The sequence below is a fragment of the Pagrus major genome, chromosome 14, assembly GCF_040436345.1.
Source record: "Pagrus major chromosome 14, Pma_NU_1.0".
Lineage (NCBI taxonomy): Eukaryota > Metazoa > Chordata > Actinopteri > Spariformes > Sparidae > Pagrus > Pagrus major.
This window is the reverse complement of record NC_133228.1, coordinates 8541294-8558243: the sequence shown is the minus strand read 5'-3', so window position 1 is coordinate 8558243 and position 16950 is coordinate 8541294. Positions and strand designations below refer to the sequence as shown.

The 16950-nt window shown below is 40.4% G+C and overlaps 1 protein-coding gene across 1 annotated transcript; it reads right to left on the bottom strand.

Annotated features, from left to right (window-relative positions):
- Window positions 1–1414: 1414 nt before the first annotated feature.
- On the bottom strand, window positions 1415–15094 carry etnk1 (ethanolamine kinase 1). Its single transcript, XM_073481089.1, has 8 exons — window positions 14824–15094; window positions 13063–13322; window positions 12040–12180; window positions 10484–10626; window positions 5722–5805; window positions 5479–5639; window positions 4400–4473; window positions 1415–4185 (listed from the first exon to the last, which is right to left on the bottom strand). The coding sequence occupies exons 1-8, from the start codon at window positions 14968–14970 to the stop codon at window positions 4113–4115; spliced, it is 1083 nt and encodes a 360-aa protein (XP_073337190.1). The 5' UTR covers window positions 14971–15094; the 3' UTR covers window positions 1415–4112.
- Between the last annotated feature and the right edge of the window lie 1856 nt (window positions 15095–16950).

Sequence of the window (16950 nt, the reverse complement as noted above, 5' to 3'; positions counted from 1 at the left end):
GCCAACTTCATATAACGGTCAGATAAAAAATAAGGTATACAGTAGGACAATGTGTCCAATGTGTTACCAACAAAGTTAACAAATCTGTAGTTGTAATATCATCATATTATGGTTCATACAACAAACTGAATGACATGTGATTGGTAAATTTGTTTTAGGCAACAGATATATGTTCACATTACAAAGATGCAATTATACAATGCACATATCATAGATACATGACTTACATATCATTTAGTATATGTTTTAGCATACACAAATATGTACTACAAAGCTTATACTCTGACAGATATCTGAAAACTACAAAATCTGAACACTATTAAAAAGTTTATATTCACCTCAAACAGTCACAGTGCATGTATCAGATACATGCCTACAGTCTTGTATGTGCTTGGCATACAAAGATGGCTTCAAAGGCCTACAGCATTCAAGGTACTCATCAAAGCTCAATGCAGCACAGCTTAACACAAGAAGAAAATGAAGGAACTCTCATTAACACATAGCAGATCCTCAGCACGAGATAATTCACAACTCACACATCAACAGCTTGACTGAACAACCAAGAACTACAGGGTCTATCCCTGCCATTGCGACTACTTTGACAGAAGCAGCAACCCAACAACTTCAATGCCCAATTAACAACATGGTCTCCATAGCACCGACAAGAAGTAGCCGAGCAAGAAGTTAAACAGGTACTCACAGACAGCCACAAATACAGATTTAAACACTTGGAAATAAACCAGTGAGCAAAGAGACAGAGACAGACAGGTACAGGGAATATGTAACTTACATTTTTTGATGTTCATTCTTCTTTTTTCATGAAGTATCCATGTCAGGGATCCCACTGATGATCATTTTGTTTGTTTTGACAGAACTCATGTCCTTTCTCCATTGCTGCTAGCTAACTAGCAAAACATTGAAGTTGCTATTATATCATTCGCAGTTCTGGAAAACAAGCTAACTACAAACTAATTTATTTTGTGCATTTTTATATTGTTTGTAGCGACGCATGTACGACTCGTGTCACAATTCCAGGTAGCTATCCATTCAGCTCTGAAGTGGAGGAGGCAATTTCTCTTTTAACCTTTCCCATTGGTAGGCTCCAGTAAGGGTGCAATGCCGTCTTTGACCACGCCGACTATCTGGAGTTTACCAATAAGCCCAGAGGGGCGCTGTTTCACTGAAATCAGCTGGGTGAAATGTGAGGAAGACATGGGCACAACATCGAAATAAGCGTCTAACAAAGAAAATTATAACATATTCACACAAAATTAAAATGATTGCTGCTTTGGTCTTTAATACATCAAATTATTATGGCTTGCCAATGCCTCCACCATGATTTGAACTGGTAAATCTGCAGAACTCCCTGTATAGCACCTCAAGAGACAAAAAACAAACATGAAACACAGATAGATAAGGGTAAATAGACTTTATTATTTTGTTGTTGTTTACAGTATTGAAAATGTCTTATCTTATTTCATCTCTTACCCCAGGCAACTATTCACTTTAATGCAACTTCTAGAAAACAAAAAAAATAAAAGAACTCCCTCTATGTACATTCATTCACATTTGAGGACACGCAGAGATATTATTACATTTGTTTACTGTACATATAAACATATGTTAAAGTGGCCAGAGAGATTTGAGGACAGGCTTTTTACAATGTAAAATATGAAACACACACTTGTAAAATAAAGGAGGTTCATGTTATTAGCAGTACTAAAATGACCTATGTGAGATGTACGGTGACAGATTGATGGGGAAATTGAGCCAAGAGAAAATATTTCAGTGGTACAATTTGTTTTACTTTTTGATAATTCTGATTATGTGGCGGTCAAGTTTCACACAGTGTATTCAATTATGCATGTTATGTGTAAACTTGGCCTAACAGACAGAAAACAATCTTTCACAGACTTGACATGTTTCTCCAACATAGCTCAAACCGTTTACCATTAAATACACTTATGGAAGATTTTCACATATGTTAAAATCCGGTGTACACACATTTCAGATATAAGGTGCGACTCAAACTACTTCTTTATTCTTCCATCTTACTTCACCTGCATGAAAGACACGCAACACTGAATTAAAGACAGAAGTGAAGTTATAGGCCTAACCTTCAAACTTCCGAACCGTGAGTAAAAAATAGGCTTTCATAGGCTCACAGGAATATAAACACTTCAGTGTCTACTCCTTAGCTACTACTGTAAAGGAGTGTTAACAGGAGTGCACAGTCCAGTTTTGTCAATAATGGTCTCTTCACAGAACTTTGCAAACTTGCTACAGACCACCTGGGCAAACCCTTCTGGAGTAAACAAGTAAACTTGCTTCACCACATTTTACATGTGACCTTTCTGTTTAACTTGTTCAGGATGCAAAAAATGCTTGAAGGTTTTTTTATTTGCTACATTTGCCCAAGAGTCATCTGTCGCTGCATCCACAAGCTCACAAAAACCTCTGCATTAATATTTCCGTTTAAATAAGTATAAAAAGTCTATATAACTGTCATTCTAGTTCTCTTTGTGCTACATGGAAAATTATACAGTGTGCATTATGTACAAGCATAAAACAAATGTCAGCACTTTGGTGTAGGCGTGTTAAAGTAACCAGGAGATGAACTTATTCAAGCTTTTAAAGGGCCTCCTAAAGCTCATTTTAAAAACATTTAACATGAAGGTCAACGGTGAGCATCAAGAACAGTTACTGACAGCAGCCAGAGTTTTCTTTTTCTCCACAAGATGGTGCTCTTGTTCCTCAGGTCCCACTTACAGCTGACTTTCATTACATGTTCTCAAACCTAACTCAGTTGAGACGATCAACTCCACTTTCTTTTCGCCTAAATTCCACTTCATTACAGACCTTCGTTTCAACATGGCGCGCTTCAAATGATGAATGCCAACAGTGGCTCAGCAATGCGACAGTAAGCAAGGCCATATGACAACAAGCTAATGAAAACTGGTCTGTAAGTGTGATAAAAATGGTCAGTCCTTATTTCATTAGACCTGATCAATAGTGTTTTGTAATATTAAAGAAGATTCCTAAACTTTCCCTGACATAGAGCAGACAATATAATGGTTTGGTCTGTTTTGTACAGCATCTTGCGCAGTCAATGTCACTGTGAATCTGAAGGCCCCGACACTGCTGACTTACGTGAACTACAACCAAATTTCCTGTCTACCAGTATGAACATGGAATGTTCAAATTACAGTGAGATGCAAGCTTGTCCCCAATAGATTCTGACAAAAACAGTGTCAAAACAAGCATGAAAAGTACAGAACAGTGAAAATCTCCCAAGAGACAAAAGACTGCTCAACTATTTAACTAGAAGAGGTTATATGTAAACACAAGATGCTTTCCTACAACTCCATGTTTATACTTTCAGTAAAGAAAGCCAAAACAAACAAGCCCTCACCAAACTACCCAGCGACAATGACTTGAAAAAACAAAAATAGGGGTGAAAACAAGAGTCACAAGGCAAGCCACAAGCCGACTTTTTTTGTGTTGTGGCTCATGTCACATGGGACGCGCGACAGCACTGGCCTTTCCATGTTGGCATTTCTTCTTTTTGTTTTGTTTTTCTTTCATCTTGGTTCCTCAGCAAACAAAGCAGGCTTTGTATTGCCATCCTGTCGTTATAAATTTGGTCGTTAGCTGGGCTGGCGCTCAAGGGTTTTCCCCCCAAGGATGTGCATATGAGGACGGTGTCTCCAGGTACTCAGATTAGTGTTTGGGCGACCTGTCAGTCAGGTAGGTGGATACTATGTATTGGTTGTAAAGGTGGTGACATTCCACCTTTGATGTATTTATAAAGCTGCATTCATGGTAATGTTATAATTGGTATTAGAATAACTGGAATGACCACATTAAATTCAGTTATGTGGGCTTCACATTAAAGATGTGAAAGCAGATGTTGGATACAATTTGTGGTCTGTTCAATCTATAGAGTTTAGGACATGTAGAGGGGAGCCTGCAGGCACTGAACAGGACAGACTCTCAGTCTGGCTCTTCCCTACATTTGGCCGAGGAGGGCGCTCTGCAGTCGTCACGATGCGCAGAGCAGGATGGAAGGCAGGGAGAGCAGGAGCAAAAAAAAGATGAGGGGGCGGGGGCTTTTATTCTGGTAAGTTCAGCGCAGCTACCTCCGGTTTCATCTTAAAGTACTGATTGAAGCGCAGGACTGCATATCTGAGTGGAGAGACACACGGGGAGAAGAGCAGAGTCAGAGATAAGATATAAACGTACGTGACATACTAGCTAGATATCAGACTGTTTAAACACACTGTGCACTGAGATGACATGCATAATATTAATCTGGATGCTTGGCGTTTTGTTCTTAAACATGTGATTACATATAATTAAATAAAGTGTGTTTAAGTGGTTTATTTCAAGATGGACGTACCCCAAGAAGTCGAAGTCGATGGTGGAGAACTTGGCCTGAATCAGAGCCCAGAGACCCCAGAAGAAATGAGACGCCTAGACACAGAAGAGGAAGAGAGCAACAAAAAGGATTAGCATGTCCTCGCTGTCTAAAAGTAAATGTCGTTTCTAATTACCCAACACAGCTCAGTCAAGCACAAAGCCCTATGGCAACAACGCCAAATAGCTGACACAGAAATACAATTGCTTCACTTGCCCATCCTCCACGCTGCCCTCTTTTCCCCTTGACAGTAAACAAGGCAGAATGTGGCTCAGGGGAGAGCGCCGAGCCTCACAAGGGTTACCGCTTGTCATTAAGTTGCCTCCCATATGGGGGCCACATCAGCAAGCGCATCACAAACATTGTTCGCTCGTATTCAGAGCAGGTAGCGCAGGTTTTTATAGCCCACATCACTCTCTGCTCTGTTTAACCCACATCACACTTTATAATCCATGTTTGCTGACCTGATACCTGGCAGCAGGCCTGGAAAATTCACCAGGAATGAGTCACCAGATTACTGTGCTCTACAACTGTTGAATTTCAATAGTTTGATTTTGAGTGTTATTGGGAAAGAGCATGATACTGCGACTTCCTGCTATCTACCAATCAGAAACTGTCGCCATCTTGGTCTTTATAACTCAAGACTTAAGCATAAAGACTAGTCAGATGCAGATGTACTATAATCCAACATGGTTTATAATAGAGCTGCAATGATAAGTCAATTCAACAATTAAGAAAAAATTGGCAACTATTTTGATAATTAATTGTCATTTTTTAAGTAAAAATGTTGGTTCTAGCTTCTTAAATGTGAGAATTTGCTGCTTTTCTTGATCATTCATGATAGCAAATGTGGAATCTTTGGATTTTGTACTGTTGGTTGGACAAAAGGAGCAATCTGAAGACATAACTTTTTTAGGGAAATTGTGTTAGCATTTTTTTCAATTTTACAGACTAAAGTCTTAATCACTTAATTGTGAAAATGATCAGCAGGTTAATTGATAATGAAAGTAATTATTAGTTGCACCCCTAGCTCATAATGCATGTGTAATACAAATGCTTACCAAGGCAAATTGGTTGACTTGGACATAAAGAACTTCCACCTCTCTGTCAGTCACTTCACAGCCCTGGCCTTTGTGCTCCTTATAGGCCTCCAGGTAGGAGCGAAGCCACTGCAGCTGAAAGGGCCGATTTGGGTAGTGACTATAATCCACCTCATTCAGGCCTGCAACACATACACACTCAACTTAAACACTCATATTTCAGTGAACACTATACACTCACCAAGTAGTACAAGACATACTTACCAGCGAACTCATTGAAATGGTTCCCAATGTCGTAGGCTTGGTAATTGTACCCAGCATACTCGTAGTCAATGAACTTTACGTTGCCTGGAAAGAGAAGCAGTGTTGTTTAGACAGAGACAAAGGAAGCAGACACAAAATGATTATGTTGTCTTTTCCCTTTGACTACTCTGAATGTCAAAGCTTTATATTCTTTTCATACTGTAACTTCTCTCTGTCTGACTGGACTGGCTGGCCAGTTAGGCGAACAGGGGCAGGAGTAAGAGCTTGCATTTTGAGGGAAAGGAAGATCAGAGAGGGAGACTTTAGCACAGAAAGTTAAATAAAAGGGAAGTAAGACAGACACATTTCGACTAGTATGAAAATAACTGCTGACAAACACTTCCTACACATGCATTGTAAGGCTGTTTGGGACAAATAGAATCATGCTGCTAAGATCTAAGGAAGTCATAGTCAACGTGTATACACAATGAAGGCTCTTTTTAAGTAGAAGTGAGGATGTTTTTGCTTTTAGGTTGTATTTGCCATTCTAATTAGGTATAATTAGACGACAAGGAAAAAAAGAGGAAAAATAGAGAACGTATTAGATAGCTTGCGCATCTTGGAGGCTGAGCCGCCAGTCTCCCGTGATATTTAAATAAACAGATTAGATGTCCCAGTAACCGAGTTATCAGCCTTTTTTCACGAGACCACAAAATATGCAGCTGGGACAGATTAGCTAGAGATGAAAAGAGATGCAAATCCTGATGCAACACATGGAACACATACAAATAGCTAAGGAAGAAATGAGTACATCTGGCTGTTCAGACAATGTTTGTTTTGGATACATGCACAGAATAAAAGGAAAAATGTCCAAGGCAAAGTTATGTTTTGAAGAAATGAAAGGGAACAAAAGAGAAAAGGTCAAAGAAAGCAGAGAGACAAAGGGAGGAAGATAGTAAAATACAAAGAGACACTAAAGCGTTGTGTAGAAAAGCACAGTGAGCTGCCAAAGCAAATGTACAGCAACACATTGTTTGATATTGCTCTGAGAACTGAGCCAACTGGAGTTACAGCTCTTAGGTACACGCTAAACCTTCTGGACACGACTAGTCTTCTGAGGAACTCACAGGCAAGAGTGCTACATTATTGGCTTGAATGCTTCAGTGTCTTTTTAACTGCCCATGAAATATGGGTGAAGATTACATCTTATCGTCTGCTTGTAACTAAGGTTGTCACGGTGCAATACTAGCATAAAAAATGATAATCACAAACATGTACTGAAAAAGTATCAATAGTTTAGGCAACCTTACTTGTAACTTTAAAACTGATGTTAAAACATGGAGAGGACTGGTCAAACAATGTGTTGCTGTCTGAGTGTATTTTTGGGCCACTGGAAATATGTAGTGTCAGCATTAACAATGAACAAAGAGGAAAGCATTCAGTCATGAAGCACCTGATCTCAAAATACAAACCCTTACTTACAAGCCCGTTGTTGCAGAGACATTAACAAAAAAAGTGGAATTTTGGAAAATAATACATGTGACTAAATGTCTCTACTCTTAAATCTACTGGTTTGTTTTGGCTAATTTATCTGCCCTAACATGTGGAACATGAGTCTTTGAGGTGGTGTTGTTGGACTACAGAGAAAGACACTTTGAGGTGGGTTACCAGCCGGCGTGTAGGTCCTAGCGGGACACAACTGAACACCTCCAGGCAGTGGCTATAGCCCCCCCTGTGCAGCAGATGAAAAGGTTGGGGCAAACACATCTTTCACACATGCTCACTCTCTCACTGATATATTTTCTCTTTTATCCATTCTTGCTCCCACGCACAGTGTCAAAACATCAGGCCCCACTGCCAAATTCCCATTCCTTTTCTAGTCCTTCCCTCACACTTGCAACCTCACTTCAACTTGCAACACACCCCTCCAATGCTTCCTTCCCATTGGTCCACTGTGAACCCAATAGCGTGACACCTCTGCCGCTTCTGCAAATGACAATCTTCGAGAGGCTTCCTGTTGGCTGCTGAGCTGCAGATTTTGTGGCCCTCTGGGCCCAAGTAAAGTGTGCATTTTTTTTTTTTTTGGTCTCTGCAAACATCTGAGGAAAGCGAAAAGGGCAGGGAAACTAAAGCAGCCTGTATTGGAGGCTGAGAGACAAAAATAAAGAAGTAATACAGCACTTGTTGCACTTTAAACTTTTAACAGTATATTTGAAAAAAACTGACAAAAATAATTGAGCTGATACCAATGCCGTTTTTATCGATACAGGAAGTGGTGGTGTCTGCTGTTGCATTTGGCAGACAAATGGTTTCAACTACAGCATAAACAGCAGAGCACACGTGACAGGAAGCAGCCTGGTAGCTGTTCAGTCTCTTTACATGCCGAGTCAGTTTGTCAACTGAACAAAGAGCTGGAAGTACATAGGGATTGAGTTTACTCCAACAAGAGTTTAGACAGCTTCAGTGGGTGTGGTCAAAAAACAGTAATTATGGCTTAGAGCTGAAATCCCTGGACTATTTTGGTATTCATTCCACTGTGACTGTCATTTGTAGGTGTGGTCTTGTTGTGTTGTCATTGTTGAGACATTTGATTACACCAGAGGTTCTGGGATATAGGAAAATTCCTTTCTACTCAATCAATAATACTTCCAAAGAAGTACTGATAACCTCAGCTGTACTCACTGAAACCTGAAACATGATTCTGCAAGCCTGCAAATATCTTGTGCACAGACTTCATGAGTGCAATCAGGGCAATGTTGCATTTGTCACAACTGACTAAATACATTTAAGAAAGTTTCACGCTGGGAGTTGGGCCAATTCCAGTGAAACAAATCACTTGTTTTATGAGCGGATTCAAATGAGATTCTCCAGGTCTGCAGGTCCACATCTCGTTAACCACAGCTCACTACAAACTGTTTTTCTGTGTGGCGAAGGTATTTCCCCACATTTTTGCAGAAGCATGTTTCAAGTATAAGGCTGATGATATTTTATATTTGTTAATGTCAGCAAATCCGATGAAAAGACCTGTTTAAGTAAGTAAATCTCACAGTACTTGCCAACTCGCCCAGCCTGTCTTTTGCTCTCAGCCACATCCTATACATTCCTTCTGAAGATACATCTCTACACAAAAAGGGGTCACATCTCATCACCTTAATTTGAAATTTGAAAAAGAATTTGAAATATTTGCATTGTAGGTTCCAGCAAATGTTACTCAAACAGTAAATTTATTTCAGAATATTTTCCACTGCGGACCAATACACATTTGGTGCACTAATGAGTATTTATAGTAGCAGGACAGTGTGTAACACTGACTGAAAGTAGTGTGTAAAATTCACAACGTGACTGAAGATGTCAGCCAGTGAAACAGTGCGGCTCACTGTTTTTTTTTTAATAGTCACGGACAACAATGGAACTCTTTATCATACAGGAATAAGCTAGACAGGCATTACTTGTTAGTTGGATCAATTCAATGTCGTTCTTGATTTTTTCATGTTTATTGTTGACATTAAGAAAATACAGAATATCACCCGATATATTACTTCACGTAGATGGTCAGACCAGTAATAAATATTGATGCTATGAAATGAAACTTGCGATATAAGAAGCAGTGACGGAAAGTGGCTTTACAGCAAAACATAAAAACATTTATGTAATAAATAACCAGCATCGTCAGTAGCCAAGCTACTGTCAGAATGACAACTGGTGGGCAGTGGAGTAGCATTGGAGGGTAATAAATAGGTAACGTGGCTCCTACTGCTGCCATGAGCACATCCCGATTAGCCTGAGCAGTGGGCAGACTACGCGAGGGCCCTCAGAGCCGAGGGGTGTGTGAGGTTTGTCTCTCTCCATTGCCTCCCCAGTGCAGGGCGGCGCAGGGCAGCCACAGCCTCGGCTGTCATTCCTAGGGGAGAAAGGCTAGACACAAGGAGCTATGAGAAGGGCCCCGCCCCTCGTCTATAAACGACGAGGGGACTGACAGCTCTTAAAACACCCCCACCCCACCTCCAACATACATTAAAAACACCCTGTACTTTTCTTCTCCACTGTCTTATTCTTTCTCGCCATTCCTCTGCTACAAGACAATGCTAAACTAATAAGTTTGCTTGAGGACAGGTTGCTTGACATTTACACTATTAAAAAAACAAACAAAAAAACAGCAATATTGATAAAGCACCAAAGAAATGTGCTGTCAATAAAACTGAGACTTGGCATGTGGTATGATGTAATGGTATTGGTTGTTCAGGCTGATAACAGTGGTTTACGTTCTAAGTTTTCATCACAGAATTAGAACGACAGATTAGACAGATTTTCAGAAAAAGGATGAAATCCAAATTGGAAACATCTCCAGAAAAAGGCTACTGGTTCCTATTACAGAGGGCCTCCAAGGATTTAAAAATAATTGGAAATTGAAATCTGGGAAACTAAAATCAGTAAGAGATGAATTGCTGTAACACTCCATTGCCAAATTTATTGGAGGCAAATGCACAATCCTCCCAATTTCTATTAATCAACGTTAATCTGTGTCATGTGTGCTTCATTGGAATGAGGATTCCACCTAGAGCAAAATAAAGCAATAAAATAACAGGACTGTCTCTTCTGGCCGTTCTAATTCTACGCCTGCAGCCCAATGCAAACACTGACAATGGGTGAAGCATGTGACTAGCGTTGAGGAAGTGCAGGTAATGCAATCCTACCTGAGTGCGGGGACCAATGCAGTTCACACTACGACACAATTCAGCCACACAGTAATGTCTATGACTACACGTGTGCAGTCAATACTCACCTGCCTCCTGGCTATAGATTATGTTTTTGCAGAGCAGGTCGTTGTGGCACAGAACTACGGGGGAGCCCAGCACTGACAAGCTCTGCTGGAGCCACAGCAGCTCTTCTCGGAGGCACCGTGGGCTGGGCACCTCCATTCTCAACCTGGAGGGGGCACAGAGTCAAAGAGGGTGAGTATGTTGGAAGACGTAGGAGCATTGCAAGTATTAATAGAAGGACAGAAGGAGGTAAAGTCAGTACAGGGGAACCTGAAAGTAGACGTATAAATAGAGGTAAAACAGGAACAGAAAATAAGAATTGTGAGAAGGGAGGAGAGGGAAACAAATAATGAACTTTAACTTTACAGATGAGTTTTGGGCAAAACAATTTATAAGGCAAAAACAGAGGAAAAAAGAAAGGTGGTTCATTCCTGATTGCACAATCGAAGCCAAAATGAATCCCCAACAAAGAAACCACATGATCTGGGCAAAGAGCTGCTTATTTATATGATATTTAGTTAATTTAACTGCAAATACACAAGTAGCACAAAATCTGACAACAGCGGTGACTTACAAAAATCTAATTTGAGCACAATGGGAACATGCTTGACAATAATCAATAAAGACCTTCATTCATTTAGAAAAAGTCAACTGAAAACCTACTAAATAAAAGATTTTATGACATTCCTGAAGTCCTCACCACAGCTTACTTACAACCACAGTTCCTGCCTGCCTCTACTTGTTTTAGTCATCAACAGGCGCAGGTCATCCTGGGCATACTGCGTGTCACTGTCTTTAAGAAGTCTTTATCAGCGTATTTTCTTTTAACATTAATATTTGGCAGCCTCAATGGAAATCAACAGCCTGCAAAGTCAAGTTTGTTTTGTATTTGTCCTGGATGCCAACACATATGAAGGTAGATGTTTTTACCAACGCAATTTTCAAACATGTTGTATGTTTCATGGTGTTTTGGAGAAATTAACTCCATTCACACTGTTGTGTTATCACTTAGGAATGCCATAGTTGTAAAGTGAGGTCATACCTGCTGAGGTTGTGGAGTATTTCCTCCTTCCTCCTGTGAGACATTACTGATAATAAATACTCTTGCACATGTGATTTGTGACTCACTCATAAGAGAGGTCGAGGGTCATGGCTCTACGTGGAGATAACTGATAACAGAAATATACAAGATGCGAACCCATATTTTCCCTTACAATGTAATAAGACCCCATTTCTTTCCTATTCAGTATTCTTAAAAAAGTCAACTAACTACAGTATGCTCCCATTTTTTTATTTTCAGTCAGTATACAGGATTTAGCTGTTTTAGGCTTTTAATTTGGTGGTGACTTATTTAAGTCTAAGTGCTATTATGCAATCTTTATTTGTCTAAAAATAGGCTATTTAAACCTCTTAACCTGTAGATCAGTCATAAATTGTACAAAATGTTCTAAAACAGCCAGGACTGTGATAATGAAACTGAATTACACTTTTGATTAATGTATTGAAACATAGTAATGGCAACAGCAAAAAGAAAGTCTGACAGTCTATGTGCTGATTATATATGTCAATATGGCCTCACCTGGCGTCCTGCTTAGGGTCCTTTAAGTACTTGGGGATAAGAGCAAAGTACTTGCCCATCTTCAGCCACAGATCGGACTGGGGCACCCAGCCATTGTGGGCATGGATGGCATGGTACTTGGCCAGCTGCCTGGCAATGAGCCTGTAAGGTAAAAAAGACAGAAAATGGGAAGACTTGACTTAGAGCAGCAATACGTGACTGGCCTCCAGTCAAGGCATTCAGGTATACAGGAGAAAAAATTATTTACATGTTTTCCGAACTGAAAAGGCGTGTATTCTTGTCAATAAGTAAACAAACCACAACAATGGTGACTAGATTGAGGTTACAAAAAAAATGTTTTAAGCAAAATATTATTAGGAGACAGTTAGAGCTAATACCAATGTAATGCAACTTGTTTTGCTTAATTTGTTGTCTCTTACAAAAAATAATTTTACTTCAGTTATCTTCCACAAGTGCTTTGTCTTTCAACTTAATCTTAGCATTCACAGTTAAGCTTGGTCTTCAAACCAAAAGAATTACTTGACCATGCAATTACCCATTTGTTGAAACTGCAAAAGTTAACTACTTTCAAACTTCTGAAAAAATAACTTTAAAAAAACATCTGTGTATATTATCATTTCAAATAGGTTGCAGTTTACGAAGATTCTCATTTGTTGGTTGAAACTTTTTGATGAAACCTTTAAGGTAATGGATATGACAAATATGGATATGAATTTTGATTGTTGTTACTGCATCACCCTGGGAGAATCATTCCATACTGTGTATATGAAGATTGAACTGAATAGGACCAGCTGTGCAATGGTTTATATTTTGTGAAAGAAGGAGTGAAACAGAACTGGCACTTCAAGTCTGCTCACCACATATATGCAAATAAATGTCGTAAATTTGATTGCTATGTCTGTCAAGCATGCACGGCTGGCTTCAAAGTGCTAGGCGTTGACAGGTGACAAACCTAAGATAAAGCCAACGAAGTACACGAAACATTCTTGAACATTCTTGTTGCATAACAAGGCATTTTCTTACCTGAAAACAGGTTGGCTGCGAATGTCTTCAGGCTCCAGGGCAGTTCCTTGCAGAAACTCATAACACAGGCCGTTGTTGAAGGTGCAGTATAGGCGTGGGGCACAGCGGTGTGCTTGTAGTACCCTGAAACTTTTCACCTCATTTTCCCGGTCAACCAACAGTTCAGTTTTGTTGCCATAAATGCGAACCAGAACCACATCCTGCATGACTGCACCCACGTAGCAGCCCAGCAGCTTATTGGTTATTCCATCTGTGAAAAACTGCAGACACAAACAGAGGAAAGAGTGGAGAACAGGTGAATCACGGAAAAACGAAAATCTAAATCTAGCTTGACGCCTACAGTCAGATGACCATCCTCCACATTATCCTACTTAGTCCTGTGCCTGAAAACCGACATTGTTTTTGGTGTTACATAACTTCTGAAAGGGTTGAGATCTGGCAAAGTAAAAACACAAAGGAGACGAGGAACGAATGTAGCCATGAAAAATGAGGAGGGCTTGTCTGGTTCGATTTAGGCTGAACTGCCAGTGCTGTGAAGCTGGGAACATTTTTGGGGAGAGGTGAGGGGGGGTGGTGGTGCCAACATACCAGCCCTAATTGTTCACTCTATAAGCGATTGACTGAGAATGACAGGACTGTAAGGAATTTTATTTTGCATGAAGAAGCAATGACAGGCATTCGCTGAGTTCCCACTTTGCTCTCATTGATGAGTACAGGCAAAGGGTGGTAAGCATGTGACCAGCTCCCATTCTCACTGTGTTTACCAAGTGGAGCCACACCCCCAAGTATGTTATTACTGGAGATGGAAAAAAAACAACTGTTTCTGGTTATCTGCCCAGGCTGTAATGTTGAGCGCATGTCTCATTGTGTTTCTCAAGGACAATGTAAAGTTAATATTTTCTGTTTGAGTCCTGATTGGGTCACTTATGTTAAAAACTAAAGGCATAGAATAGCCTATAGTCATGCTCTACTAGTCTAGGTCTAATCTGTGTTTCTTCCAGAAGTTTACAGAGATCCCTACCAATCTGTAGCCTGCACTTACACAGAGTGGCGGATCACCCTCATTAATCTTCTAAATTCCAGAAACTCTGTAAATGGGGCGCAGCAGGATGATAATTTTGGGCTCAGATAACAGACACTCCTATATCTGTATCACAGCAGCCTCCAGGCTAAATTGCCGCTCTCATCTTTCATTACCTATCAGACCACTGGTACTTACATAACACTCTCAGAGTGCACATAATGTTTAACTTCAATGTTGTAACGCATATGAACAGGGCTGTCTAACAGGCTGCGCCAAAAGCGGAAAGAAACTCCCAGTGTTTGACCGTGACCCGAGCTGACGCAGATGTTATTTGCAAAATATTAACCTTAACCAGGTTTAAAACAAAACCGCAGTGTCTTCGGAGCTGTAACAGGGAACAAGCAATTACCTAATGTCTGTCTGTGGGTGTCAGCAGCGTTTTTATCGTCACATGAGCTTACTTCGTTTGGTTTTAGCTGCCTGTGCTGCCATTTTATTAGCTAGTTTCGGTAATGTCATTCTCTGTTTAAAAAAAAAAAAAAAAAAAAAAAAAAAATCGTGACTATTAGCTAAATCGGCTCTGTCGTATGGGAACACGCTGCTAGCTTACGCCAGTTCTCGCGCTTTTAGACAACTTCAACACCACAGAAAGAGGTAATACAAGCTATGTGCATGAGGAGACCATGTTACAATGAGCAGAGTTACAGTAAAAAAATGTCAAATTAAATAAACGGCACCTTCACTTTGACCTCGGATGGCTTCCAGCTCGGTCTCAGCTCCTTGATGAGCTTCAGTGCACCGGACCTGTAGTCGCTCTCGTCAACTGTCACATCTATTTTGGGAACAGCGGGAGCCTCGTCGGGGACGTGAATGTAGTTAGCCATGGCTGAATGCGTATTTCTCTGAATATTTTAGATTGTTACAATTACTGTGCAGTACCCGGCAGCGAAATGCGCAATCTATGAAAATGCGTGTACAGCAGCGGGTATATAATACGTGAATACTCGGTGTGCGGCAACGCCTCTCAAAAAAACCCACCCACCAGAAGAAAAAAATGCTCTCCCGATGCATGCTGGTAGTCGAATGACTCAATGGGAGCGCGTGTTCAAAGTGTCAGCGTGCACCGTGGGGCGGGGTTTAATCACTAAAAATATCGTAATGCGATAAGTAATCTCTAGACTAGAATAATGTTGACGCAAAAACACAAACAAAAAAAACAAAATGACATCAGATTCATACACAACTAAAAGCCAAAGAGATAAATCAAGTGTATCAATGGTAACTCAAGCCGGTTGTCCTTGGTGAACAAAGCAAGCGCACACGTACTGCAAAAGTACCTCACCAGGCAGATGACGTCACATCCGTAATCTGCTTGAATGAAATAAGCGTAAAGTCTCAGCGTTAAATGTCAGAGCTGGTGAAACCAGCCTGACTTTCGTCACGGAGAGGGTAAATCCACTTTAACTCCAGTTAATCCGCCTTTCTAGTCACATACACACATCTCATGTGTTAGCTGGAAAGGAGAAAGGAGAAAGTTCATGTTTTTATGAAGACATGCGTTTCTGTTTCTTTTATTGGTCGTTGGCCTCATATAATTAAGTTAAAAAGTCTTTTTTATCCCTCATGTCTGACACGAGTCCCCAGTCTTATTTGTGTAACAGCAACACACTGGAAAAGCTCACCAAAAGCAAAAACCTACACTTTTATTTTTCATAGATATGAACTGAATGACAGGCAGTGTTAGAACATGTAATTCATCTTCAAAGAGTGAAATCAAGCTGTTATTGTGGGCCCATGATGACCACAGTGTCAAGATTTAACCCTTCAAATCCAAACTGGGACTGACTGATTAATCATAGATGCTTGTCAGTCAGTGTGCTGAATCAGTTACAAATCTAATATCAGAATGAATTGTGTATATCATTACTAAAGTTACTGCATGTCATGAACAATTCAAGCCAATATTTCCTTGTGGCAATGATAGGTCCTTTCCAATTTACAAAACCTGTATGCTGTGGACAGTTTGCCAAGAAATGTCTGTTGTATGCTGGCATCCATCTTATTACAGATCTGACTTGCTTGGCAACATACAGTGTAAAACACTACATGGCATCTCATTGGACCAGTTGTCCTACCCTTCATTTTAGCAGCCTCTGTATCCAACAGAGACTTGAACTTTATCTTGATGTTTGTGTCACTGTGGTCAGCGCTGACTCACCCTCCTCTCCACCCACACAGGTACACACTTATACTCGCGAGAGCTGCCCAATGGAATTAGTGGGTCATTTCCTGTTGGCCAGTTGAGCAGCTCCAGTTGAGCTAAATGGACAAGGCTGATCTTTCCTGGCGAGTCTTTATCAGCAGCTCTTTAGGAAAAGCAGCACTTTTTATTCATGTTTATTGCCCGTGTTTGTTCAGCCTCTTTCGAGACTCATAACTTATTATCACAGCTGTGAAAAGGGAAAGGAACAGCAACACGCCTCCATGATCTCCTCACTGCTTGTAGGCGTATTACAGTTATTGTTGCCTTATACTCATTTGCATAATGCTCAGTGAGTAAAAGCACAAAGTTGCCATGTCAACCTTTATCAGCCAATGGGAGTACATAAATCAACGTGGGCAGGTTCCTGTTGGTGAACCAGTGACCCACAAAACACAAACCTATAAAACTCAAACCTACAGGCAAAACCAGTGAGTTGAAATGGGTGGGGGACCTCTTCTAGTCATTTAAATTCTGCCGATGGAGAGAAGTCTTTCCACTTCACTTCTTATTTTTCTTGTCCTTTCATACGTGGATTTTTTTCCACCAACATCCCCAAGAGCAACATATCTGAGCAACAATAGACAGCATTGTGCAAGCTTGA

Coding starts and splice junctions, on each gene's coding strand:
- etnk1 (XM_073481089.1), bottom strand. CDS start 14,970: ATGGCTAACTACATTCACGTCCCCGACGAGGCTCCCGCTGTTCCCAAA. Junction 13,323..14,823: donor CATCCGAGGTCAAAGTGAAG/GTGCCGTTTATT, acceptor TTGTGTCTGCAG/TTTTTCACAGATGGAATAAC. Junction 12,181..13,062: donor CGCAGCCAACCTGTTTTCAG/GTAAGAAAATGC, acceptor TTTACCTTACAG/GCTCATTGCCAGGCAGCTGG.